Below are 26,498 nucleotides of genomic sequence, written 5' to 3'. Positions count from 1 at the left end.
CGATGCAGGGGTCGCGGGTTCGTGCCCCGGTCCGGGAAGATCCCACATGCCGCGGAGCAGCTGGGCCCGTGAGCCATGGCCACTGAGCCTGCGCGTCCGGAGCCTGTGCTCCACGACGGAGAGGCCACAACAATGAGAGGCCCGCGTACCGCAAAAAAAAAAAAAAAGTATCTTCTATAAATTCTCAACAGTGTAGCCTACTAACCTTTCAAATGTATAACTAAATTATATAAAATTAGGTCAGTAAGAGAAATAATAAAACTTCTGACAAGAATAAAATAAAAGTAAGTGCTTTTTTGTAACACCATAATCTCATGAGTACAAGGAATGCAATTTAAATGATATGTTATACACATAAATGAGCAAAATATTTTAAAAACGAAGATACCCAATGCTAGCAAGGATGTAATAAAGTAAATATATCCACATAGTGATAATAGGACTATAAGTGGAAACACCTCTTTTGGAAAGCAATGGGGCAATATGTATCAGAAGCCCCTAAGATATTTATATCCTCATATTCGTATTAATAACTACTAGTAATTTATTTTGAGAAAAATAAGATTTAAAAAATTTATGAACAAAGATTTCCACTGCAGTGCTATTTAAAAATGGTAATGCTTTAAAACAACCTAAATGTGTAACAATAAAAGTATAATTACATTTTGATACATTTTGATGCACCTACTCAAACTAATGTTATACAGTATACTAAGAAAAGCCTGATAATAAAGGGTCTGTGATGATATAAAACTTCCTTATTAAAATGTTAGCTGAAAAATCAGAATGCAAAATTATGTATATACAAAATGGTCACAGATGTAAAAATATCCATAGAAAACAATTTAGAACTATACACAATTTTTCCACTAGTTTGTATTTTTGATATTTTTTTATAGTAAGCTTATATTATTTATAATCAGCGAAAAATAAAAAAGTGTTTCTTTAATGGAAAGCTTGGTATAGGTATATACAGTGGAAGCTTTCTCAATCCCCTCTAAACCAAAGCAACTTACACCTACAGCATCCTGAACACTCCTAGTTAATAGGTTCCTTTCAGCTGGTTGTTACTATAGCCAAGGTAATGTATTTTCCCAAATCCATTAATGTACATTGTTCTGGTGACTGAAATTATGTCAGATAATAAAATATTATATAACTGAATGAAATATTAGTAAGAAAAGTTTTTTCTATTAAAAGACCCGATAAAGGTATGTTACTAAAAGAAGGGCTGTCAAATTAGTTGTAGGTGGATGGTATGGGAAAACATAAGGAACTATGATTATGATTTATATTAAAAAATCAGTGCTTCCCTGGTGGCACAACTGGGTTGAGAGTCCGCCTGCCGATGCAGGGGACACGGGTTCATGCCCCGGTCCGGGAAGATCCCACATGCCACAGAGCGGCTGGGCCGGTGAGCCATGGTCGCTGAGCCTGTGCGTCCGGAGCCTGTGCTCCGCAGCGCGAGAGGCCACAACAGTGAGAGGCCAACGTACCACAAAAAAACAAAACAAAAAAAATCACAAAAACCTAGAATGATTCTGCACTCAGACTACCACACAAATACCCTTAATTATTTTCCTTCAAAAAGCAAGAAACGAAACGTGAATACCATGATGCATTATTCGTTTAGTTTGTGCAAGAAAGATGAATGGATCCCTAGTTAGTATATTTAAGTTCAGTGCAAAGGTCTCTCTGTCTTATACCAAAAATTTTATATTTGAATGTATAATTTGTATATTTTAAGCAAAAGTAAAATGATTAAAATGTGTATACTTCAATCAACTTTTTAGATAAAACCACCAAATACTCACGCATTGGTCGTACAAGAAGGCCTCTACTGCACATAATATACGCACACAAAAGTTACTTATAATCACACGTGTAATTGTAATTTATTTAAGAAATGATGTTATAGATATTTTTATATGTGAATACATGTGTGTACATGTATTATTATATAATGATATATTTATACTTGTATACACACACATAAAATATATATAAATACCATGAAATTAACTGCTCTACTGCTTGACCAAATCATGCAATCATGCAATAGACCTTTCATAAGGAGGTAATTTAGCAAACTCAAAGGGTGAAATTAAACTTAGTAACAATGACCATGGTGTGTGTAGGCACCATAGCTCTGGTTGCAAGCATTTGTTTAACTTACTGTTCCTTTACCCTTATCAGCAATGGCCAGAGCCTAGGAACTTCTTGTACAGACATCCTCAGATTCACTTTCTGGTGGGGTTCAAGTGCCTAAACCTAAGCACTTACTGCAAAGGTACCATTTGCAGACAACTCAGAAGTCTGCCTAGGAACTCCTTGGATTTGTAAGTTTCTCAGGGGTTAGTTCAAGTTTTTAAAGCTTCTTCCTCTTCAGAATATGAAGTAAGACTGGCCAAATAAATTTAAAAGTCCAAACGGTGAAAGAAATTGTTCTTGTTTAAAATATATAAGAACATTTTGTTTTGGTGAATGGACATTTTTCTCCTTTACTGGAAAGATATAAAAATGGTAACATATATAGGAGAGCATTACACTGTTGAGTACAATGGAGAGTAAGAAAATATTTCAAGTGAAGTATTGATAATTAGTAAACCTAAGTTCAAACCTTTGCTCTTTGCTTTCTAGCTCTGTGATCTTGGGCAAGTTACTTAACATCTCTGAACCTTACTTTCTCATCTTAAAAATGAAAAATACTACCACCATCTTCATGAGGTCGTTATGAAATTAGCTAAAACCACTCATACGCTTGTCATGTCTATGGAGTGGAAGACCAATAAATGTTAATTTCTCCTCCTACTCAAGTTTTAGTGTCTTAATCGGAAATAGGTTTATTTGTGGATCCAAATCAATGATATATATCAGAGGGTCTGGCCCAGGTGTGACACACAATAAATGTCTCCTCTTAAAAAAATAAACAACTGAAAATATTTATAGATAACTTCTTATCCAATGTTGTTTGTACTCTTTGTGAATTTCATTAATCACATAGAGAATATACTCTAATATATATTTCACATACAGACTCACCCACACAAAAAGATACAAGTGAAATGTAAGGCTTACCTGCAGTTCCAGAGAGTTCCACACTTAAGGTTCGTTCAATAGTCTTGTTCTCAAATGGGGAACCCTTGGGGTCACTGGAAGATATGGCACATTTATAAAAACAAACTGAAATGGAGTTGCTGTAGCCAAATGTATTAGAACCCCCTTCCCTTTCTGAAAATGGTTGCATTTCATAATACTTACTTTGGTGACTCTGGGGTCAGAGGAAGAGATAAAGTTGTTGGTTTGGCTAAAGGAAAAAAAAGGAAACTAATTATGAAATATTGAGAGTTTTTCAGATTTGTTTTCTTTCTACAAGTCAAGTTGGAAACTGGAAACTGGAAAGCTAAAGTAAGGAAGTCCCTGAATATTGGATCAAACTCAGACAACAGTCCATTATGCTAGAACAAATTCCAAACAAAATTTGCATCAGTAAACTATCATTTGAAAACACATACGGAAACAGAATTTTCCCCCAAATGTAGCATTCCTGTTAAGGATACAAAATTTGCATCAGACCATCAGAGAGAAATAATATTTTCTATTTGAATTTGGAATATAGTACACGGTTTGTTTAGGCAAGAAAACAGCAGAGTAACTACAAGACGACAGAACGTTATGAATATTCAGTTGATTTTTCTCCTAAAATGAATAATTTTATATCTAGCCCTGAGAATAGGTTATTTCTATGAGGCCAAAGCTCACTCAAGAACTATTCTATTCACTGAAAATGAAGTGAGAGATTATGGCAAATTGTGGACACTGACCCAGATAGTTTAAAAGGCCTTCGGATCCCCAAATCTGATAGACAACTAAAGGAAAGCTACTGTTTATCAGTTGAGAGACCTATGGACTTGCAAAGAGAGCTCATCTACTTCTTTTTCTGCTTCCTAAATCTTACCCTCCTACAGGAGGCATTTCCCAGTTATGAAGGGTGGAGTAAGAATCTTCTTCTCACTCCAAAATTTCAATTGCTTCTCCTTGGCAGTCTTGTCTTTTGAACAGAAGGAGGGGAAAACATGATGAGAAATGTACTTGGGATATACATCCACATATTATGTATATATATGCTTATCTATAAAGATATTCTTTTATGTATGTAGATTTTGTCAATTTTTTCTCATTAAAATAACTACTTTCAAAAGGTCAAGAGGTAGTCATTTATGTAATGAAAATCATGGACTTGAAACCAAAAAGGTCTTTAGAATAAACTGTCTTATTTTATGGATGAAAAACCTGAGAACTAAGATGCTGCATGATATTTCCAGGGTCATAAAACTAGTTACTGGCAGAGTCGGGCCCTGAATATGTTTTCTTTCCCCTATTATCAAAAGGAATTGCATTCAATAGATATTAAAGGAAATTAATCAACATCAGTAATTAAGGCCCTTTGAAATGTGAAAATACTATTTATCTCCAAATTAGGTTGAAATTAGGTACTTTACTTGGACAAATAGTATTTACATATACAAGTAGTATTTACATAGTATTTAATTTGTAGATTTAGATTTTGTTTTCAAACAATTGAATGGTTTATCAACTATCCAATGTGCATCCAGAGATATGAAGCCCATGCTGTCTTGTGCAAATTAGGTACATTGATTGATTGGCTTTTTCAGATATACCAATAAATGAACTGATTTGACATTAACTTTTTAATATGTCTGACATAATGAGCCTTTAAAAAGAACACACTTATGAAGGAACTTTACCAACTTCTATGGTGCTCAACTAATAATTAAGATAACACATACAGGTTCTATACAAAATACCACCAGGTATGAATATGTGTTATGTCGCACAATAATGTACATTGAAAATCAGTCACTGAAATTCCAGTTTTCAAGGTGTAGGGTAGCCTATCTGGAATGCTCAAAGGAAGATTCCCCAAGTTTTGATCGTTGGGTAAAAGTAAGGCCTATGGCAATGGAAGGAAAGGAACAGGCAATGGTCATATTTCGTGGGACAAAACGCAAACAGGAAATGAGGGTCACAGGAATGGTACAGCTTCAAAGCTCATCCAGAATCTAATCCCAATATAAGCCCACGCTCACAAAAACTACCACTATAGGAGCTTTGATTTGGTTAACTGGAAGTTTAATCCACACTGTTCCAAGGACTGGTAGACCAGAGGCTCTAAGATCCTTGAGGACAGGAATGAATTTTTTTTCATGAAGATCATGATATCTTTGATGAATGACTGCATTAGTAAATGAATCAATAAATGAATAAATGGGACCATACAATCTCCAAAGTCCAGACCATTATCCTAGGGAAGTGAAAAGAACTGGACCCTACAATGGTGAAGCTCCGTGCAAAAAAATGACAATATGTTCAATAAGGTAACCTCAGAAAATCCTCTTAGTTATTGTCTCTAATTGTTCATATATTTCTACATTAAAATTTTGAATAATAATTTAAATAATTCCTATAATTTAATAATGTGAAACTCAACATTTATTTCCTGTTGGTTATTAACAGCCAGCCATGTTTGCATGCTTATTTTCTTTTAGACCTCTAGTAACTACAGGAATTTTTTTTTTTTTTTTTGGTTGTTGTTTAACAAGCTTTGTTCTATTCTGGGATATACTTTTGATGCCTCGCCACAGATATATAACTTAAAAAAAAAACCAACAAACCCTACATACAGCAGGTTTTATCTAAAGTGTATGTCCTTCACAGGCCAATTTAGTTCTTCACTGCCATGGTTTGTAACAGATTACAATAATATTTAGTGGTACATGGATTGACAAAATTAATAAACCCTCAAAATCCAAAAGGATCAAGTAAAATTAAAAAAAAAAAAAAGACCAAAAAAACCCCACTTTAAAACATGTGCTGCTGGACTAGGTTTATTGGCTACAGGGTTCCAGCAAGCTTGGGGCTTCAAATTCAGCTCCAGAAAATGAACATATGACCAGGAACATGTGGGAAGTAGCCCAGTGAATTCTTCATTTCAGGTCACCCACTAGAATCCCACAGCATGTCTGGTTCTGCACTGAGAAAACTGTTCAGCACATGCATGTGAGAGGCCAATCAGGGTGCAGCAAACTGAGAGACTGTGGCCCATTTTGATAAATATATTTCCTTGAACTGACAGAAAGGGATGGACAGTGATTTTGAGATATCCACCAAGGAAAGTCTAATTGAGAGCCAATTAAAAATATTAAAGGAATATGAAAATCCCGGGTTTATGGTGAGGTAGGGATGACAGAGGGAAATTCAAAACACTGGAAAAGAAAAGACTTATTAAAAGCAGCAGCAACAGCATACCTGTATGAAATAATCATGGTTCAAAACAGGGATCAGGGGCTACCACTCTGCAGCTGGAAGGGGAATTGGGGAAACAAAAGGGAAAAAAAAAAGAGGTGGATGTTTATAACTGCTATTTTAGAATGTGTCTACTTCCACTACAAAGTCAGAGGTACAGATGATGTGGAAGTTAAATATTTTAAAGCAACGGCAACTTTCTACGAGCTCTCGTTGGGCCTCTACAATTAGAATACTTTGAAGGAAGACAAAGAAAGGAAGGAAGGAAGAAAGAAAGAAAAGAAAGAAAGAAAGATAATTTATCTTTGCTAAGAGAGACTTTCCCCAAATCACCCTGATCTGCCTCAGAAGTATCAGCCTTCTAGTAACGTATGGGTCCAATAAAAATCACCCCACATATTTAGTGTAATATAAGCTTATATTTTTTAAATAGAAAGCAAGTTTTTTAAATATCCAGGAATTTCCACATCCTTATTTACAAAATAAAATTTGTGAGTATACCATGTAGTCTAAAACAAGAAGAATGCGCATCATAAATGAGAGACTGCATAAATACTATTTACTATTTCATAAGGGATAGACAGCAAGCAAATCAACAGTGCCTCATTTTTTTTTTTCCATTATTGGAAGGGAAAAAATAAAAGCTCTTTCATGAATTGGCTAGCCCAGCTTGCTCAGAACTTCAGTTATCTCAGCAATTCAGAGATTCCTACAAACCTCATCTGATGTTGCAATTCCCTCTATACCACCCCTAGCTCCCCACCCCGCTAACATTTCAGGTGCCTTCTGGTGATTGTGAATTCGGCTGCATCTCAGCTAAATAGGACATGTTCAACCTGTGTCCAAAGAAGGATTTTTTTCCCCCAGTTATCACAGAGTGCTGAGTTCTCTTTCAAGAGAGACACCGATGGAACAGAAGCCCGAAGTTTGGGTATCCTCAGCCCAGTGCAGGCTTGCCCTGCCCTCTGCACCCTCACCCACAGCTTGTGTTTGGGTCCACAGCCTACCTTGTAAATGTTGCGACTGAGATTGTGTGTGGGCCTTCTTTTTGGAGGTGCATTTGTCTCTGCTGCTGTTCCGGTTCTCTGTGGGCTTTGTGTGAGGAGGGTCATCATTTGTGGTCAGATACTTGAGAAGCTCGGAGCAGGGACGTCTTTGTGGCTTTTGCTGTTGACAAATGCTCTTCGCTTTATTGCTCCATGAATTCTCGGTCTTAAAAACAAGGCATAAAGAAATCTAAAATTGGTGAACTGAACCTTATCAGAATGGATATAGGTTTTCTGAAGAGATGAGATTTTCAATGAAGTGTTCAGTCTAAGTGTACTAGATCTATGAGCTGTGAATAATTGTTTGCAGAACAAGGAAAGAAAATTACATTTAAAATTCCTAAATGACATTTATGCAGCTTTTTATTTCATTTCTCCTACATTTCAATGTTCCTACTCAGCAACATGTAACTAACAAGACCCTACAGAGCCTTTACTGTGAATAAAAAAAAAAAAAAGCCGGTTTAAACCTTAATTTGCCACTGATTGCCGGAGCCCAGTATTCACAATTCTCTTAAGTACCCCTTAACGTTCCGTTTTCACTCACAGTGAATGGCAAGACAAACATTGTTTAATACAGCCTGCTAACCGAATTATGTCATTGACAGCATTCCATGCAATTAATGGCAGAGATAGATCTTTTGTGGTGATTCCAGAGCAATCTTTCTCAGGTTAGACAGCTGGCAAAATGACAATCTAGCATCTTAAAGTCACTCATAGATGATACCGGACTATCAGCAAATTTTATTGTAGCCCACGCTGCTGTGTCTATTAATAAAGTAAGCAAGAAGTAACAGACAGTAGAACTTTCATTTCAATCGTCCAAAGACAAAGCGTTGATGAACTCTTCCTACTTTAAAATAGCTAGAGTATTGCTTTTGGAAACCCATTTCGTAATCTGTTTCACCATTAGGAAGCCGCTGCAGGATTCCAGCTGAATTAACACAACATAGAAACCTATTGTTTATTTTATAGCTTTAAGCCAAAGTCCCTTGTGACTTCCCCTCCTGTATTAAAAAAAAACCTTTACATTTGTACCTTAACAACTGCAGGGTTTGTTCTGATCCTGTGATTATGGTTTGCATGGTTGTGGGTACTGAGGCCACTGCATTCATTATAACTTAGCTGAGTGTTGGCTGGTGCCAGTAAGAGCTTCTTAAGCTGGAAACATATCAAGGAAGAGAGAAAGCAAGAAACGTTAGGCATCTTTTCAGCATTAGAATAAGCTGTTGAAATTTTAAACTTAAAATTAATTTTAATTACGAAAATGAATTCACTCTAATCATAGCACACCTTAGCACAATAGCACTAAGGAAACATTTTTTTAAAGTAAGAAAAAGTTTGGCATTACACTACAAACTGTGAAAGTGTTACCTTCTCCTACATTTGAGACTTAGTAGTATCTACCTTAATTTTTCTTTTAGATAAAGTAAGCCAGAAGAATCTTCCTAAAAGGATTTCCAAATACCTATGAGGTGAGAAAAGCTGCTTTACTAAATGAAGACTAGGGGATTTGGGGGTGGGGTGGGGTGGGGTGGGGTGTACATTTCCCCCTCAATAACCCAAATGAATCAATGGGCAGTAAAGAAAAGATTCTGTGATATTCTGAATCATGTTTCACAATCAAGTGTAAAACACTACTGATTTAAATAATATTTCGGATAAAAGAGTGGCTTTCACTAAAGAGGATTTTTAAGTAGGTAGATCAAGAGATCTGGGTTCTGGCTTAGGCAAAGCATTTCCTCTCTTTTGACCTCTTTCTCTTCATCTGACTTGCTGGCCTTCCAGGACCTCCCTGATAGGATATGTTAGTATGACTCTGAGTCAACAGCCCCTCCCAACTGAAACCAGTGTGTGGATGAAAATCACTGGGTATCCATGTAAAGAAATCAGAGTCTTAGGCAGCAAAGCCAATGACACTGGCACATGGAAAAATTGGGGAATACATATGTTACCATTGCTTATGAGATATTCTTCTCTAAAGCAGAAATCTCAAAATGCAAAGGCATATAAGTAGGGTCTCCATAGGTTTACATGGAATGCTTTTAACGTCTAGAAACTTAGAGACGGGAGAGAAACAACACCTAAATGGCAGGCCAAAGCACACTATTAAAATTTGCAGGATGGCATTCCATAATTTACATTGCGTGCTTTTACATCAGATTTATGGCAAATGACAAATGGCTACCATAGCTGAGAAGGTAAACTGTGTCTTAGAACTAATAAAATCCTGGTCGAGTACTGCACTGAAAAGAAAATTCACTCTTCATTGCCAATAAATCTACTCTTCATTGCCTACCATAAATTTAGGTAACTTAGGTGGCAAATGTGCTATTATTTTCCAGTCTTCATAAGAATTATGGATCCAAAGCCTTGAAATACTGCATACTCTTTGATCTACCTTCTATTTCTAAAATAATATGCATGAGAATAAAACTACAAATACGTCAATTATCATACAATTTATGATGGTGAAAAAAAATAGGAAAAAGACTAAATATCCCCACCATAAGGGATTGCTTAATAAATTAGTTCATCTCCAAACAATAAAATACTATACAACCATTCAAAATTATGCATCTATTTAAAATTCACGAACATGTTCATGATATATCTTAAAATAAGAGATTTCAATAATTTTTGATACTAGAGATTATTTGAAATTACAGGTGAATTTTTTGTCTATTCTTTTTAGTTGCCTACATTTTCTAAGTTTCTAAACTTAGAAATAAACATCAATAATAAACATCAATAATACTAAGATATAAAAACCTACAAAAGGTAGTTTTAAAAAACTTCAGTGAGACCACATGAAGACTGTATTCTCAACATTTTTCAACCCAGAATCACAGAATTTGCAACTCTGAGTGTGCTTGGGGACTATTTTGTCAACAGTCTAAATGAAAAATCCAAACCTTACTGTTACTACATCATACCCACGCAGTGGGTAGCCAGAGGCAACTCCAATTCCTGTTAAACAGTAGGAAGGGTTCTTACTAGAGACGGCTCTTCTGTCTCCTGAGGCGGAGGGGTGCCATCAGGCATGGAGGAAGGACTAGCCTCATTCTCGGTGGTCACATCTCCATCTGTCAGTGCATCAAATGAAGGCAATCCGTCTTCATCCACAGGGAGACTGTCCAGTGTCTCTGTGAGGACTGCTAGCAAGTTTGCCTCATTCTCTTCATCTATCTTCTGCAAAAAAACACAGTAAAACAGAAGAAGTCATGAGTTAGCTCACACTGGGAGATGAGTAATCTATTAATCAGCATAGACTGAATATGTTTACCCAAATGAGTACGCGATACATGAAATTTGGAACATCCATGCCAGAACACAAGATCACGTCTTCCTTAAATTCCAAATCCCTTTTGGTCTGAATCGCGCAATCAATTAATACCTTTAGTGTACCAGTCTCTGATTGTTGAGCTGTCCAATTTAGCTATTTATTGTGTCGCTGTTAACACTGCTAAATACGATTCTGTCTTGTTCACAGTCATTTTCCGTATATTTATGTCTTGTTTCCTTAACTAAAAGAGAAGATTTAGAGAATCTCAGGGCTTGAGAGCATTTTAATTATCATCTATTGCATCTTCAGATATAGTGTTTCAATCTCCTGTACAGCATACCCACCAAAATGTTTAGATAACCCTCTGTTTGAACACCACCACAAACTGAAACTATACCAAGAAAAACTATACACTTCCATGGTTTCAATTATAATCTCATCACTGAACACTCCAGAGCCATTTATTTCTCTCCCTGACATCTCTCCCAACTTTAGTCATAAATCTATAACTGCCTACTGCACATTTCTACCTGATAAGAGCTCCCTCATCTCAAAATCCAAACTTAGGACCTTTCGTGGAAAAAAAAAACAAAAACAAAAAATTTGCTGTTTCTCTTGACTTTCTGGGTTCGGATAACAATTCTTCAGACCCTAAACTCTGGAACCACCTTGAGTCCTCTGTACCTGGCCAGTCACTAAGTAGAGCCTTACTTTGTAACATCTCTTGAATGCATTCATTTCTTGTGACCAGGGGTACTTTCTAGGGCAATGTCACCTCTAACAGGGGCTCTTGCAAACATAGTTTAACTCATTTTCCTACCTGCCACACTCATTTCCACCAACACATCCTTGGAAAGCTCATCTTCAGTTATTCATTGCACAAATATTTTTGAACACCTACTGTATGTCAGGGCCATGCTAAGTGTTGGAGACACAAGGAGAAACAAGACAAAACTCTTCCCCTCTGAGAACCCACAAGGGGAAGGAAGGAATCTGTAAACAATTTATTATAAAAGTGAATATTCATTTATTTCAGCACTCTGTAAAAAAAACTCAAGATCTTCCAAACTGGAGCTTATACCCCTTGTCTATAGGTCAATGTGCTATATTATTATGTACCTGGGCAACCAATGTCAATGCTGGGCACACAGTATAGACAGTCATTGATTACTTGCTGAATAATTCATTGATCTGCATTTTTTTACCTAAAATATATGTTGTGTAGATCACTTTCTTTTCCTTATTTTAGCACTTCACGTTGTCCAATCTGACCTGCTTCATAAGTCATTTTTTTAAGTTCTGTACGCTATGACATTAACAATATCAGCTAAATTATCCCACGCAGATTCTATTACAAAATACACCTAACCTGCTGACATCTAACGAAGTCAGCGGTGCCACACTTCCTTTCTCTCTAGCACTGAACTCCAGTTAATTGACCTGACAAAATTACAAGAATCACAGAATAAGACAGCTAATCAGAAAATCAAATTGTGTTACTAGAGAAATTAGGCAGGCATTTATCACGTATGCATTCTATTTTCACATAAAAATTGCTTTCCCTCCTTACTGATGATTCTCCATCCAGGAGTAAAACTATGAACGTCTTTCTGTTTTGGATTCAAGAAGGCAAGAAGAGCCATAATACTCATGGTAGACTTTATTTGGCACTTTTAACATTTGTTTCCATCTCCCTAATGGCCCTGTACTTGACCTTGTGAGTCAAGTGGTATGGGGAACACAGAGTAACAATTCTAGGAGTTTTTAGACTCTAGTGCAGGTGGTAAACCCTAATCAGAGAGGTGAAATTAACTTCAGAATTGCACCACTTCCTTCCATAAATTTGTCAATCCTTTAAAATCCAAATTGCTCAATTCAATAACAAGACTTTATTGGGCATCCCCCTCACCCTCAACTCTTCTGGACTCTGTCCATGTGACCTTAATAATAAAGATACTGAAATAATTTGCTCCTACTTTCTGCAGAGGATAATAATCTGGTATCCAAAGATGCCAATCTCTCCCTTTTAATTTTGATTTTGATTCTCCACGTACCAAAAACCAAATTCAGGTTATTAAACTATTCTGAATAAAAGTTATATTTAAATGAAATATATATTATTTTAAATCATTTCAAAATCATCTCAAAATCAGATTTACACTAATATAAGTATCCCCATATTGCCTAATAAATATAATCTTTGAAAATGTCTCAAGCACACACATGCATGCTTACACACACACAAGCACACGCACAAGCACTTTCAATAAGTTGGACATTTTTTCCAGGTATCCCAGTTTTCAGAAAGGCTTACTTCACTGAAGTTCAAAAATAGCTCAGGAAAAATAGTTAAGCACGTTTACCAGTAAATGAGTAATTTTGTTTACTCCGATTTAAATTTTGCGTTTGGCTTCCCGGCAATACTACGAGCCCCTATTTGCTTTCAATCGCATAATACAATAGTGTCTTAGTTCTACCCCTAATGTAAACAAACGACGATAATTCCAATCAAGTCAAAATGACAACACTTAAATTAACTAGTTTTCTTCAGTTCCTTTAATAAGCCTGGGTGAGTGTACACCAAATACAATGGCAGAAATACTGGAGTTTGATAATGTCATAATTAATTTAGAAGACCTGATTAAACCACCAACTATTTAAAGTCTTCTCTCTCCATGGGAGGGCAGGGTTTATGGAATGGAAGACTGGCATTGTGGGGGGTGGGGAGGGGAGAGGCGGGGGGGGGGGGGGGAGGAGAGGGGGAGGGGGAGGGGCAGGCTGGTCTTAAATCAGTATGGAACAGTGGGATTGTAATCATTATTGTCCATTAGAAATAATTATTAAACCTTTTTATTATCACCCTTGTATATTTGTGACTCAGAGAGGTGCTCCAAGACCATTTGTTTTAATAAAGTCGTTCTTGAATTAAGGTAGAAACGAATGCTATGATTTCAAAATCTCTGTTTTCTTTCGTCATAGCAGACTGGGAAGAAAGTTTGATGACACTTCTGTGTTGAAGCTCAACAGATATTCGTACATGTAAAGTTGAGTGGACACTGTCCCTCATTCTGACAATTTCAATTAATTTGGCATGAGTTTCAACAATCGAACACCCCAGAGAAGGCAACGCATGTGACCAAAAGAACTCAAACAATTAATGTCACTTTCCATTATTGCTTCGGTCCCAATTTACAGAGCAGATAAATGAAAGTCGCTGCAGACAAAGCCCACTGGCCTACTAACACATGTCTGTTCACAGGGCATGGAAATACATGAGTCAGGAAAAATGCCATTGCAAGATAACCTTTCCAAGACTCGGCTCTGATACTGCTTTCTAATTGTTCAAAATTACTGTTTTTATAAAAATATACTAATTAGCTCCAAGTAAGTTAGGAAAAGAAAAGCAGAGTGGTGAAAAAGAGAGAGAAGATTACCAACTGGATGGTGATCTACAGCTACACAAACAGCTCAGTCTCCTCTGGGGGCAGAAAGGCAGAAGTAAGGTTGGGTAGCAGACAAGGAACATTTCCATGTGGAGCTCTGTGGCTATCAAGCCGCGTTTCCCACGATGGGCTTCAACCTTGGCCTCTCCTTACATAAAGGAAGTCTGCTGCTATTCTTCTGACCTAAATAAAGGTCCTTGTGACTGTAACACTTCAATCTCTAAGGGCTCTCCAGGAATAAAGAAGGCATAGCAACAAAAACTCACTCAAGGTGTAAAGAATTTCCAGTGACAGATACACATACATGTATACTAACAAACCACAATTTAGAATGTGCAACAAATCGGAAGCCATATTGTGTCCTTAATAAACAATAGCTCAGAACAGTCAATAAAACCAGAAGATTCATTACCTCTCTTTGGAACTGTCGGGTCCCTATATGAATTGCACTAAGTGTGATATAATTCAAAAGGTACAGTTGAAGGAAGGCAGATTCTGTCCCTTCATACACCCCAAGTCACCTCAAGATTGAAATTTGGGATCCCATGTATAATATCTGGGCCTTGTTCCTTTGTGAGCAGTTGGCAAAAGGATCTTCCAACCAGTTATACATGGTGGGGTGGACAATGCATTCAACTCACCAAAATGTACACAGAGTGAATAAATCCACTAAATTAAGGAGGTGAGGGACTCTGAGATGCTGATGCCTGAAGGGAGAAACACAGAGTGCAAAACTGCATGAGGTATCCCAAAGATTTTTAATGCGGACTATTCTGGAAGGACCATGCCCTGCTTATGATAGTAATTTTTTCCACATCTTGTAGAATTGCAATTATACTCTGCATCCCCAGATTCTTACACTCCCTTGATCTCTGTTTGATAAAAATAGTTTAATAGCCATTTAATCACAGCTTCATTATCTTAGCTCTCTTAATGCGAATTAGGCCAGGAGAATTCTTGCTTCCTCATTAGTCAAATCATCAATAAGAAGGAAACAGTGGGGTCTTCTTATCATTCATTAATCAGTTTCAATACCTTAGGGGCTGTTTACTTTGAGATCAATCTGTGTGAGAGGTCACAACCTCTCTGAGCCTCTATTTTTTTACTATGTAAAATTTTGAGTTGTTATCTCCTGAATTCCTATTACAGAATTTTTCTGCACTCATGAGTAATAAGGAGAAAAAAAAAAGAGTTGATAAAGGCCTGAGAATTCTTAAAGAAGGTGCTCAATAAACATCTCCTGTATATGCCCATCATCTTGATTACCTGTATTTGAACTTCATTCTTTGAGCACGTTCTACCGCGGACTCTTAGCACTGGGCCAGCTTCCTCCCAAATTCCCAGCATGCCTTGGGCTTCCTTCTTGCCCCATCCTGCTGATTTGGAAGCAGCTAATGAAGACAAAATTAACTCCTACTTTAAGTGAGGCCTAATTAAGAAGGGAATTCTGCTAGAGTAACATCTGGTAATGTATTCTGAAGCCAAATATAAATGACATTTTTGGATTATCCACTATATTGGATTATTTGTTCCAATAGACCCTACCAGGAGTTGATATAAATAAATAAGAAAGTGAATTTTATGATAGATTCAGGGGCTCAAATAAGGAATACAATTGATCATAGGCATCCCTTTCCTTTTTTTTTTTTTAACATCTTTATTGGAGTATAACTGTTTTACAATTGTGTGTTAGTTTCTCCTTTACAACAAAGTGAATCAGTTATACATATACATATGTTCCCATATCTCTTCCCTCTTGCGTCACCCTCCCTCCCACCCTCCCTATCCCACCCCTCTAGGTGGTCACAAAGCACAGAGGTGATCTCCTTGTGCTATGCGGCAGCTTCCCACTAGCTATCTAATTTACATTTGGTAGTGTATATATGTCCCTGCCACTCTCTCACTTCGTCACATCTTACCCTTTCCCCTCCCCATATCCTCAAGTCCATGCTCTAGTAGGTCTGTGTTTTATTCCCGTCCTATCACTAATCTCTTCATGATATTTTTTTTTCTTAGATTCCATATATATGTGTTAGCATACGGTATTTGTTTTTCTCCTTCTGACTTACTTCATTCTGTGTGACAGACTCCAGGTCTATCCACCTCATTACAAATAACTCAGTTTCATTTCTTTTTATGGCTGAGTAATATTCCATCGTATATATGTGCCACATCGGCATCCCTTTCCTGAATCACCATATATAAAGTGCTGTACCACTGTTTCATGCACGAAAAGGCAAAACATGTTTGCATGTATCAAGGTTGGTTTTGATGTATAAAGTTTGAGTCAAGATTTGCAAGAAGCTGAATTCAAAATAAAAAATTTTTCTTCTGAAATGAAATAAAAAATAACAATTCAGATTAAACACCTGAAATAGAATTTGAGGTTTTTAGTTTTTTTAAAAACCATTTTAATGAGGACAGATAACATTTCGCTAATGGTTTATTGCACGTGTCTGCTCTGAGTAGTCTGAGTCTTTGCTGAAGAGGTTGTTAAATATTTTGAATACTATTTTCAAACAATTCTTTTTCCTTCTTTCTTCTCTTTCTCTCCTTGAATGCTCTACAATCCACTGTGGTTTCTCTTGTTTTGCTTACACCCAGGCATGGGTAACAACAGCATGTCTGTTCACCTTCTCACACTCCAAATCGAGCAGAATCCCCACATGGCACTTCTTATAGGTTGCTAACTCCTACCCCATTCCATAGGAAGAGTCTCTAAAACACTCCACTAACTTTTTGCTTAGTATATGGAATAAAGGGCTTTGAAAATGGGATGGTCACTTGAAGGCAGAGAAAAAAACAACTTAAGAAATCTCAAGCATATATGTCCAGCAGAAAAATAATCAAGACAATAAAGACCACCTTACATCATATCACACATTTCTGATAAAAAAGACTTTTTCATCTATTCATTTCTTACAAATACCCCCAAAGTTAGCTTATTCCTCTATTTTATTCCCAGGAGAGATACAATGAGTACATTAGGTGCCACTGTATTTGCCCTGTCAGATGCCAGAGCTGCTGGTTGTACGATATAGTGGCTAACAGAAAGAACACAAATTTAAATTTCACTGTCTAGGCAACTCCCCATGAAACTACAGGCTACTTAAAATATCATGTACGTAAATGTGTCTACACACACCACACCCCTCAACGCATATAAGTCTGCATTTCAAGGACATATTTAAAACAGAATCTATGTATATGTGCATCTCAGTCTCGAGTGTATTCTACATATTCAATTGTCATTGACTGTGTAAGTGTATAATCAGTGCATGTATTCTTCCTCTCAGTTATCCACTCTAACTGAAGAAAGCAATGAACAAAAACTGAAGATAACTCCTGCAAAAATAAAATAAAATAAGGATCAAGTGGAAATAAATACAAGCAAAACTGAAGGATTCCCTCCATAGGTATATTTACCTGTGGGAGTCCACTTAATTCCGGTTAATACTTACGCTCCTATTTAAGCAGGCATAAAATTTAGGTTCACATCTGTACTTAGGCTCTATACTAACTTATTAGCTTATATCACACACTCATGAGTTAATAAGCATGTCCTGAACATATGGAGTTCATTATTCTGAAGAGGTCACATGAGCCCAAAGTGTAAATACGGAAGTTCAAGAGAAAGGCCTAAGAAAATCCTGGTTGATGCACTCAAAATGAGCTAGTTAAGGGGCGGGTGGGGGAGATGTTTCATGTCTATTCCTCACACAATATAGAGGAAGCAACTGGGTTGTGCTATCAAACAGGAGGCTTAACAGACCTGAAAAGAGCCAGTAAGGCATTCCATTTGTCCTCAAGTTTAAACCAAGAGAGAAACTGGGCAGGTTATAAGAACACCAGACTGGAAGTCAAGAGAATGGATCCTAGTCCCATTTGGACCACCAGCTATCTGTATGGCTTAAGTCAAACAACTCAATTCCGGCTGCCCTGCACATGCTAGAATGATCATTCTATAGGCTCCCAACTGGCTTCCTGTTTTCACGCTTGCCACTTGCCACCCCACCCCAATAGTCCATTCTCAACCCAGAAGACAGTGATCCTGATAAAACTTGAGTCTTATCTTGCCTCAATTTTGACCACGACCTCCATGGCTTCCCATGTCTCTAAGAGTAAGAGTCAAAGTTCTAAGAGTGACCTACTAGCCTAGGATTACAATATAACTTATCATCCAAGCCAGAACACTTTTGAGAGTGACTGAGAATCATCAACAATCAACCACTGGAGGCTTAACCCAGACTACTGCAGGCTAACTGAGATGCATTGTTGGTTGCCCTATATTAGACCTATATCCTCTGATGCTCTCAACACCCCCATTCATCAGGCTGAATCCTTTCCAAACACTCTGAGCTCCTTACTAGATCACAAAAATGCCAGGCATTCCTCTGCCCCAAGGCTCTGCACCTGCCGTTTCCCCTTTCTAGAAAGCACTTCTGCCAGAAGGCCACATGGCTTGCCCCCTTTATCCCCTTATTTACTCAGATGTTACCTTCTCCGTGAGACCCTCCTAACTACTCCAAACACAGTCTCTCCACCTTCCTGGTTTATTTTTCCCTTTGAAACTTAACTGCTTAACTGAAACTTAACTCAGTATATATTTTAATGACAATTGTTCATGGTCTGTGTAAAACAGAAGCCCTGCAAGGTCCATCTGATCGCTGGTTAAAACATGTGACATATAGTAGAAGCTTAATTAAAATGAATCAGTAATAACTAAAAAGTCTAACCAGTTCTAAGAATATAATGTGACTTTTCATCCTCCTTTTGTTATTGCCACTGTTGTATCCTCCGTAATTCCCACCTCTTCTCATCCTCAGCAGATTTGTCTTGATAATAATGTTTATCTTAGGCTCTGATTTAAAATAGCTTCCTTTCATTTCTCATGCATTGTTTGTAAATCCATCTTTTGTAAAGGAAGGGTTTGGGATGGGTCTTGTAAACGTAGAGATTTACTCTCACCAATTCTGGTGTTTGGAAAGATAAAGGAATGCATTATTAAGCAATTAATTCACAAATATCTCAAAAGAGCCAAGAGAAAAATCATGCCAGACCAACTATCTGTCCATGCAGCAGCATCAGGCTCACTAATCAAGAGAAAACAATTGATATAATCTATCTGGATTAGAGTGAGCTTCTTTATTTCATACCTTATAACATACTCGTCTACAAGCTGGGAATATATATTACTCTTAGCCAGAGGGTTTTTCAAACTGTGTTCCATGGAACCTTGGACATCAGTACAGTTACTACAAGGACTGATTGTAAATATTTTAGTATATGATATATTTTATATAATTGAATTCATATACAAATATAAATAATTTGCTTTTAGAAAGCAAAATGTACATTCAATCGTGTTATTTATCTTATCATAAATACAGTGGAGATCACCACTGCCTTCACCTGCCAAGTTGAATCATTTGGCGTTGGTCTCGGATTTTAAAATATCTTGAGATGTGCACCTGAGCAGTTTAAAACCTGAAGCCATTTACAAATACTCCTTTCTATGAAGCAGGGTTTTCTCCCTCCTCTTCAATCAAAACGAAGTACAAAATAATCAGTTGCTAAGATTGCTATAACATATTAATCATTATCTTATAACCCAACTTCACTTTTTTATGTTCATTTAAATAGTGTCAAAAATATTATGACATATAAATGTTATTTTGATTTAAAAAATAGTAAACAGCAGCTGACCTTTACTGAGTGCTTCTCATGTGCATGGTGCTGAGTTAATTTCTTTATGCATATTATTTCATTTAAACCACCATTAACCCTAGTAGTAGCCCCAAACTCATGTGGCTAATAAGAAGCAGAGTTGGATATTGAACCAAATACATCTGATAAAAACTTGCTCTCCCTCCCTTTCTTTATATGTTGGGATTTTATGGAAGAAATTATTAGAATGAAAGTGGGCATGGGCTGGTCTTATCTATATTCACATTTGGGGGGTACAAAATGAGTTGGAAAGACATGTCAGTTCATTATCAACAAGTAGGGACTAAGATGAAGAAATATAGTTACATCCCATGAATCAGAGTTGGTCTTCCATGAAGAAAGCGGCAGTTTCTCTGAGATTGCTTCTTACTATATACTGCTGGCCCAGTGTTACTGCCTATCTTTAGTCCTACTGGGTATGATTTTCTCTTCGATTAGAATGATCTCCCCTTTCCCCTTCATTTTTTTCCATATCTCTGACTCCCACCTCAAAGCCTATTATAAGTGGTCCTTCTTTAATGAAAAGTTTTTCAACAAATCCAACACATACTGGTGTCCTCAAGCCTTTATAAGAGTAACCTGGATACCTGGTTAGAAATACAGATTTCTGGATCCCACCACATACCACCAAATCAAATATCTAGATCAGTGTTTCTCAGCTTTGGCACAATTGACATTTTGGATCAGATCATTCTTTGCTCTAGGGGGCTGCCCTGTGCCCTGTAGGTTGTTTCACAGCTTCCCTGACCACTACCTATTTAGATGCCTATAGCACCTCTCCAGTTGTGACAACCAAAATTGTCTCCAGATATTGCCAAATATTTGCCAGGAGGCAAAAATTCCCCCATTTGAGAACAATTTCCCTAGAGAAACAGTCCAGGATTCTGTAGTTTTGATAAGCACACCAAGTGATTCTGATAATCATGCAAGTTTGGGTAAGTTGCTATTTTGTGCCTGTTGAGAAATGTATAAATCAAGTTAGAATACACGATTCCACGTATGCTAAATTTATCTCTTCTCACACATGCAATTCTAGTAGTTCCTAATAGTTATTAATAACATTTTTAATTTATTCTATGTGGATGCTTATTTCTAATACCTTACATTAATGTGCCTAGGTGTTTTCCAGTCTTACTCCCCGAATTTCTTTTGGATTAGTTCTATGGCATTTTACTCTTTTTATTACCGATCACTCTCCTCTTTCTTCAGCATTTTCTGGCCATCATCATCATCGTAAAGTTCATTTTCATCTTGTAGCCTATTTGATTACATAGACTAGATGCCAAATGATTCTTGAGTATTTTCTTCTATATACTTTCACAGAGCTCTTAAATATTTCTAGACTTCTTAAGATTTTTTTAAAGATCAAAAGCACATAAAAGCCTTGTAAGATTTTCATGTTCTTATGAAAGAGGCAGTGAGGCAAAATATAGATTCTGAAGTTAGATTGCCTGAGTTGGGATCCTGAATTCATCCTTACAAGGTATGTAACCTTCAGCAAGTTACTAACCTCTCCGTGTCTCAGATTTCATGTCTGAGAAGTGTGTTATAATAATGACTTACAGGGACTTCCCTGGTGGTGCAGTGGTTAAGATACTGCACCCCCAATTCAGGGGGCCCAGGTTCAATCCCTGGTCAGGGAACTAAATCCCACATGTATGCTGCAACTAAGAGTTCGCATGCAACAACTAAGGAGCCACCCATCACAACCAAATAAATAAATATTTTAAAAAACTTTTAAATTAAAAAATAAATAAAACTCTGGGCTTAATTAAAAAAAATAATAAGACTTACATTGTAGGGTTATTTTGAGACTCAGTTGTGCTAATCCATGCATATCATGTAGAACAGTGCCTGATATATAGTAACGACTTATGTTTGCTATTATTAATATTATCATTATTATTGTCCTCATGCACTAGATTGAGTTCAAAGTAACTGAGACCAAATATAAATTTGTTGAAAAAATAATATGAAGGAACACAGAGTAGATTTTGAGGTAGGGATAGAGTATAAACAAATGAAGGGAAAAGGAAAGAACATTCTACTCAATAAACTGACACAACATAGAGATTCGAAATGTGGCATCAAAATTATTAAATACACGAATGCTCAGAAATCCTTACAATCTGTATAAAGATCATTGCCTACCTGTTACTTGTTAAGGCTGATATGTCCGAGTTAACAGGCATGGTTTGACATAATCCCTGGATGCTTGCATGTTTATTACATGAAGTGATCACCTGAAATCCATATCAAGCTGAACTTTGATATCTACACTTGACATACACTCATGCACACACACAGACATAAATACCATATTTATGTGCATGTTTATAAATGTATGTTTTTATTACTTACACATATTTATTGAGTGACTACTACATGCTATAATTGTTTTTCTAGAAACTTACATTTTAGTTTGGTAGAGAGAAGATGGCAGACCTTCCAAAGATTAGACTAATATATACCTATATGTATAAATATATATATACATATATAATATATAAATAATATAGAGTATATATACATATTACACAGAGAGAGTACATATATATAGAGAGAATATATTTGGTTCATTTATATATATACATATATGTAATATATACATACATAGAGAGAGAGAAGGAGACAAAATATTTGGAGTATATAGATAGACAAAGAATGGAATATGTGTGTGTGTGTGTATATTTATAGTGTAAATGCATATATACACCTTATTGTGTGTGTGTGTGTGTGTGTGTGTGTGTGTGTGTGAGAGAGAGAAAGAGAGAGAGAGAGAGAATTTGAAGTAGCAAGCCATAATACCTGAGAAAGAAATATTTTAGGCAAAGGACAGAGTATGTACAAAGGTCCTGAGGTACAAACTTGCCATGAGTAAGGTATTAATTTTTCCATGGTTTACATACTGGTAGAAGAGTGAGGGAGGTAATATGGAAAATATTTAACATACATTCCACAAGAGCACTGATCAATCAGAACAGCAGCACCAGGACTTCAGAGAGGAGGCTTACTCTAAATGACTCATAAAGTTTTATTTTTTTAAATTAGCAGATTATACTAACCCTGGGCATAAGCAATGTTTTTAGATTGACTCTGTAAGAAACATTTATAATAATTTTCCATTACAACTAATAAATTCTCTCTAAGATAGTACATTTTCTTCCCCAAAGAAGTGCTTAGAAGGCACCATTACAGAGGCCAATGCAAAGCTATTTGCTCCTAAAGACTTAGCACCACGAGCTATGTGTGCAAAATGTGCAGCTGCAGATGCCTGGCACCTGGATCTAGATGGTATATTAAGGTTGGGGACACCAAGATGCAGGCGATGTCAAATGATCTGATTACTGCAATATTCTGGCAATAGCATTAAAATGAGAGAAAATTGTCTCAAGGTAGTTAGAAGCTAATCAGAGGCAAGGCTGTCCTCTCTGTGGGGCCATCTAGGGTGAAGGAAATCAAAGTGTACATCCTGATAATCCTCTGTGCCACTCCTGGCCTGTCCCCAAGAGAATAGGAGCCATTTAGATCCTGGGATTGGACCTTAGACTCCTTGAGCACCTTTCATCTTCCATTAAAGTGTTCCTGCACAGAGTAGTGGGTTGTCAATAAATACTTGCCAAATAAATACAATATGAGAAGTTCATCTTTTCAATGACTTTATAGCTAAGTATTTCACATAGGTTTGGGTTTCCAAAGCATCTGAGTAATTCTGCAGTCTCCTAGGATTTAGAGTTTGAGCTTCTCTTAATGCCAGACTGAATGCAACCCTCCTGAAAAATCTTTAAATACTTTATACTGAATTCCTTCTGGACACAGAATCATTCATGATGGTCAGTGATTTATATGCATACCCAGTTAGCACTCACAGCAGTGTAGCCTAGCACATCCAGTTAGACAAAGTGGCTAATAACACCAAAGGTAACATATTCAAAAGTGGCCTTGATAACTGTATTTTTTAAAGTGCATGTGCCTTTAACAACATGGGAAATGACAAGAGAAGTACAAACCAAACTGGATAAAAATTCGGGAGTTACAGAAAGGAGAAAACAAGCCTCATACCATGATAGAACATAGTAACAGAAATACCAAACAGTAAGAGCTAAAAGATTCAACTCATCCAGTCACATGATTTTGGAGATTAGATGACTGACCCTCAAAGGGTTAAACAGACTTTCTCAAGGCCAATTAGTAACTGATCTAAATCTATACTTGTTTGTGGCCTATGGTTTCCTTATTTTTTCTACTGTACTATGTTGTTTCCCAGGAAAATTAAAGGAAATAATAGCAAAGAGTCTTTCTCATGCACTTGCCACTTTATTCTTTAGGCCTCAACGTTGTTTAAAATATTGTAAATGGCAGTGTGTACATGTTGATCTCAAACTCCCTAACTATCCCTCCTCTCCCCACCCTTCCCTCCTGGTAACCATAAGTTCCTTCTCTGAATCTGTGAGTCTGTTTCTGTTTTGTAAATGAGTTCATTTGTATCCTTTCTTTTTAGGTTCCACATGTAAGGGATATCATACATATTTCTCTTTCTCTGTAAACACTGCTCTATTTAAGATGGATAACCAACAAGGACCTACTGTATAGCACAGGCAACTCTGCTCAATGTTATGTGGCAGTCTGGATGGGAGAGGAGTTTGGGGGAGAATGGATACGTGTATATGTATGGCTGAGTTGCTTTGCTGTGCACCTGAAACTATCACAACATTGTTAATCAGCTATACCCAATATAAAATTAAAAGTTTAAACAAATAAAATATTGTAAATGGAAAGTTCCCGTTTCAGTCCTCTATAGAAATGCTGGACTACAATTAAGTTCCATGTCTGTGCTTTTCAATAGACCATAAGCTTCTTGGGAATAGGAATCATGATGTGCATGTCAAACTGAGTGTTAAAATATTTTAATGAATATTTATTGAGTATCTACTTTGTGCCAGGCATTCTTGACAGCAGGAATATGAACAAAATAATTTAAAATGAACAAAGTAATTAAATGTCCCTGCCCTCACAGAGCTTATTCTAGCAAGGGAAGACAGATGATTAACAAAATAAATTACTGTAAATGAAGTAAACAATTGTGAGGAATAAATGACTAGATAAAATAATAAGAATTCTACTTTTATTCAAGAAAAGCCAAATATTTTTTAAAATCAGATTTATTTACAAAACAGGGCATGACTTTTCCTTAGAAAATATTTCATACTGGGATAACATAGAAACACTTAAACTATTGAAAATATAATTCTCAGTACAAAAGCTTGACTCAAAGAAAAGTTTCCTGCTGTCTTTCACACAATGTAAAAGGTATCTGTGAGTCTCAACTTTGGCTACATATTAGAAGCACATGAGCATTTAAAAAAATATTTATGCTTGACACCCCCCTAACCCCACCCCCAGAGCAACTAAATCAGTATCTTTGGAAGTAGGAGTTAGTATTTTTATAAAGCTCCTCTGCCAGGATTCGGGATCCAGGACTTAATGGTAGAGTCTTTGAGGGAAGGTGAAAATACTTGCTATGATCTATATTTCATGGGCTTTTCCATCAGCACAGGCCAGTGTCCCACAGTGAGTCGCCCTGAATTCTCACATGTTCCACAGAATGTGGATGCTTCACCTTCAAATCTGGTCCCTTTGCTAGGTGAGGCTTTCTTTCCTGGGTCCTGTTCTCATTTCAATTTCCCACTCAGACTAAGAGATGAGAGTTTGACCTTTGAATCCCTAGGTTAGTTCTGTCAGTATCTCCAGCACTGGATCCTTCTTTAGTACTCGTAAGTCCATCAAATAGATCTTTTTGGCATATGGCAGGGACAACCACCATCCAAGAGCCTCATTGCTATGACTGCTGCCATCATACTGGATCCCTTCATTAAAAAAAAAAATCATTACAGATCATGTTAGAGTGGCCTCTGGCTATAGGCTGGGCAGGCGATGAAAGCTTGGGTTTCAAGTAAAAAGATGTCCAGGAGAGCACACACAGTGACATACCACATCCATGAAAATGATGATACAGATGTATATCATTAAAATGAAATGTACCCATTAAATACTATTAAATCAATAAAGAAATTTAGCAAATAGCACTTGTTCAGCCCATGATCTCTGCATGTATATGGGGGAAACATCTGAAAGAATAAACACCCAAAATTACAAGGAAGTGAGACTTCAGATGACTTTAGTTCAATTTGTCTTTTCTCTAATCGTTCTGTAACGATCACTTTTGTATTTATAAAATAAAAATGAAAAGCATGTGTAGTAATGTGATAAAAGGGACAAGAGAACAAGCTGAAGTGTGATTAATGAGTTAATCCAGATCAGTCCAGGTCTACTCAGCTTTGTGGCTCTGGCTTAGAATCTGCCCTCCTTGGACCTTAATTTTCTCAACTGTAAAATGGCAGCAGTGAAATATGCCCTGGCTATTCCTGAAGGTTACTAGAAGTGGAAACATCGGAACACCTATGTGTTTTGAGGAAGAGTTGAGAAGCAATACACAAAAATGTAGTGCTAAAGGTACATGCATGGCAGATAAAAATCATTCAAACAAAATTTACTGAATTTGCCATATACTTCCATAGTTGAATACTTTACTTAAATTTAGTTCTTCCTCACAACACCGCACAATATCAAGCAGACTATAGCAACTTGTATAAGAACAATGACAGAACT

The 26,498-nt window shown here is 36.8% G+C and overlaps 1 protein-coding gene across 20 annotated transcripts in view; it reads right to left on the bottom strand.

Annotated features, from left to right (window-relative positions):
• The window catches only part of PPARGC1A (PPARG coactivator 1 alpha), a 672,898-nt gene that overhangs the window by 29,798 nt on the left and 616,602 nt on the right, over window positions 1-26,498 (bottom strand). For 18 of the 20 annotated variants that reach the window (XR_010841088.1, XR_010841090.1, XR_010841091.1 and 15 more), the window contains 5 exons: window positions 10,371-10,565; window positions 8,412-8,534; window positions 7,335-7,539; window positions 3,262-3,307; window positions 3,079-3,152 (listed from right to left, as the gene is read on the bottom strand). Coding sequence is in view for 11 of the 20 variants with exons in the window: in XM_067036339.1 (XP_066892440.1) it covers window positions 3,079-3,152; window positions 3,262-3,307; window positions 7,335-7,539; window positions 8,412-8,534; window positions 10,371-10,565 (643 nt within the window). In the remaining 9 variants the exon portion in view is untranslated. Of the gene's footprint in view, window positions 1-3,078; window positions 3,153-3,261; window positions 3,308-7,334; window positions 7,540-8,411; window positions 8,535-10,370; window positions 10,566-10,770; window positions 10,901-26,498 lie in introns of all 20 variants that reach the window. The other 2 variants (XM_067036346.1, XM_067036344.1) reach the window with 1 other exon arrangement.

The sequence above is a fragment of the Kogia breviceps genome, chromosome 6 (genome assembly GCF_026419965.1).
Source record: "Kogia breviceps isolate mKogBre1 chromosome 6, mKogBre1 haplotype 1, whole genome shotgun sequence".
NCBI lineage: Eukaryota > Metazoa > Chordata > Mammalia > Artiodactyla > Physeteridae > Kogia > Kogia breviceps.
The sequence above is the reverse complement of the archived record's forward strand: the minus strand, read 5'-3'. Positions and strand labels throughout refer to the sequence as shown.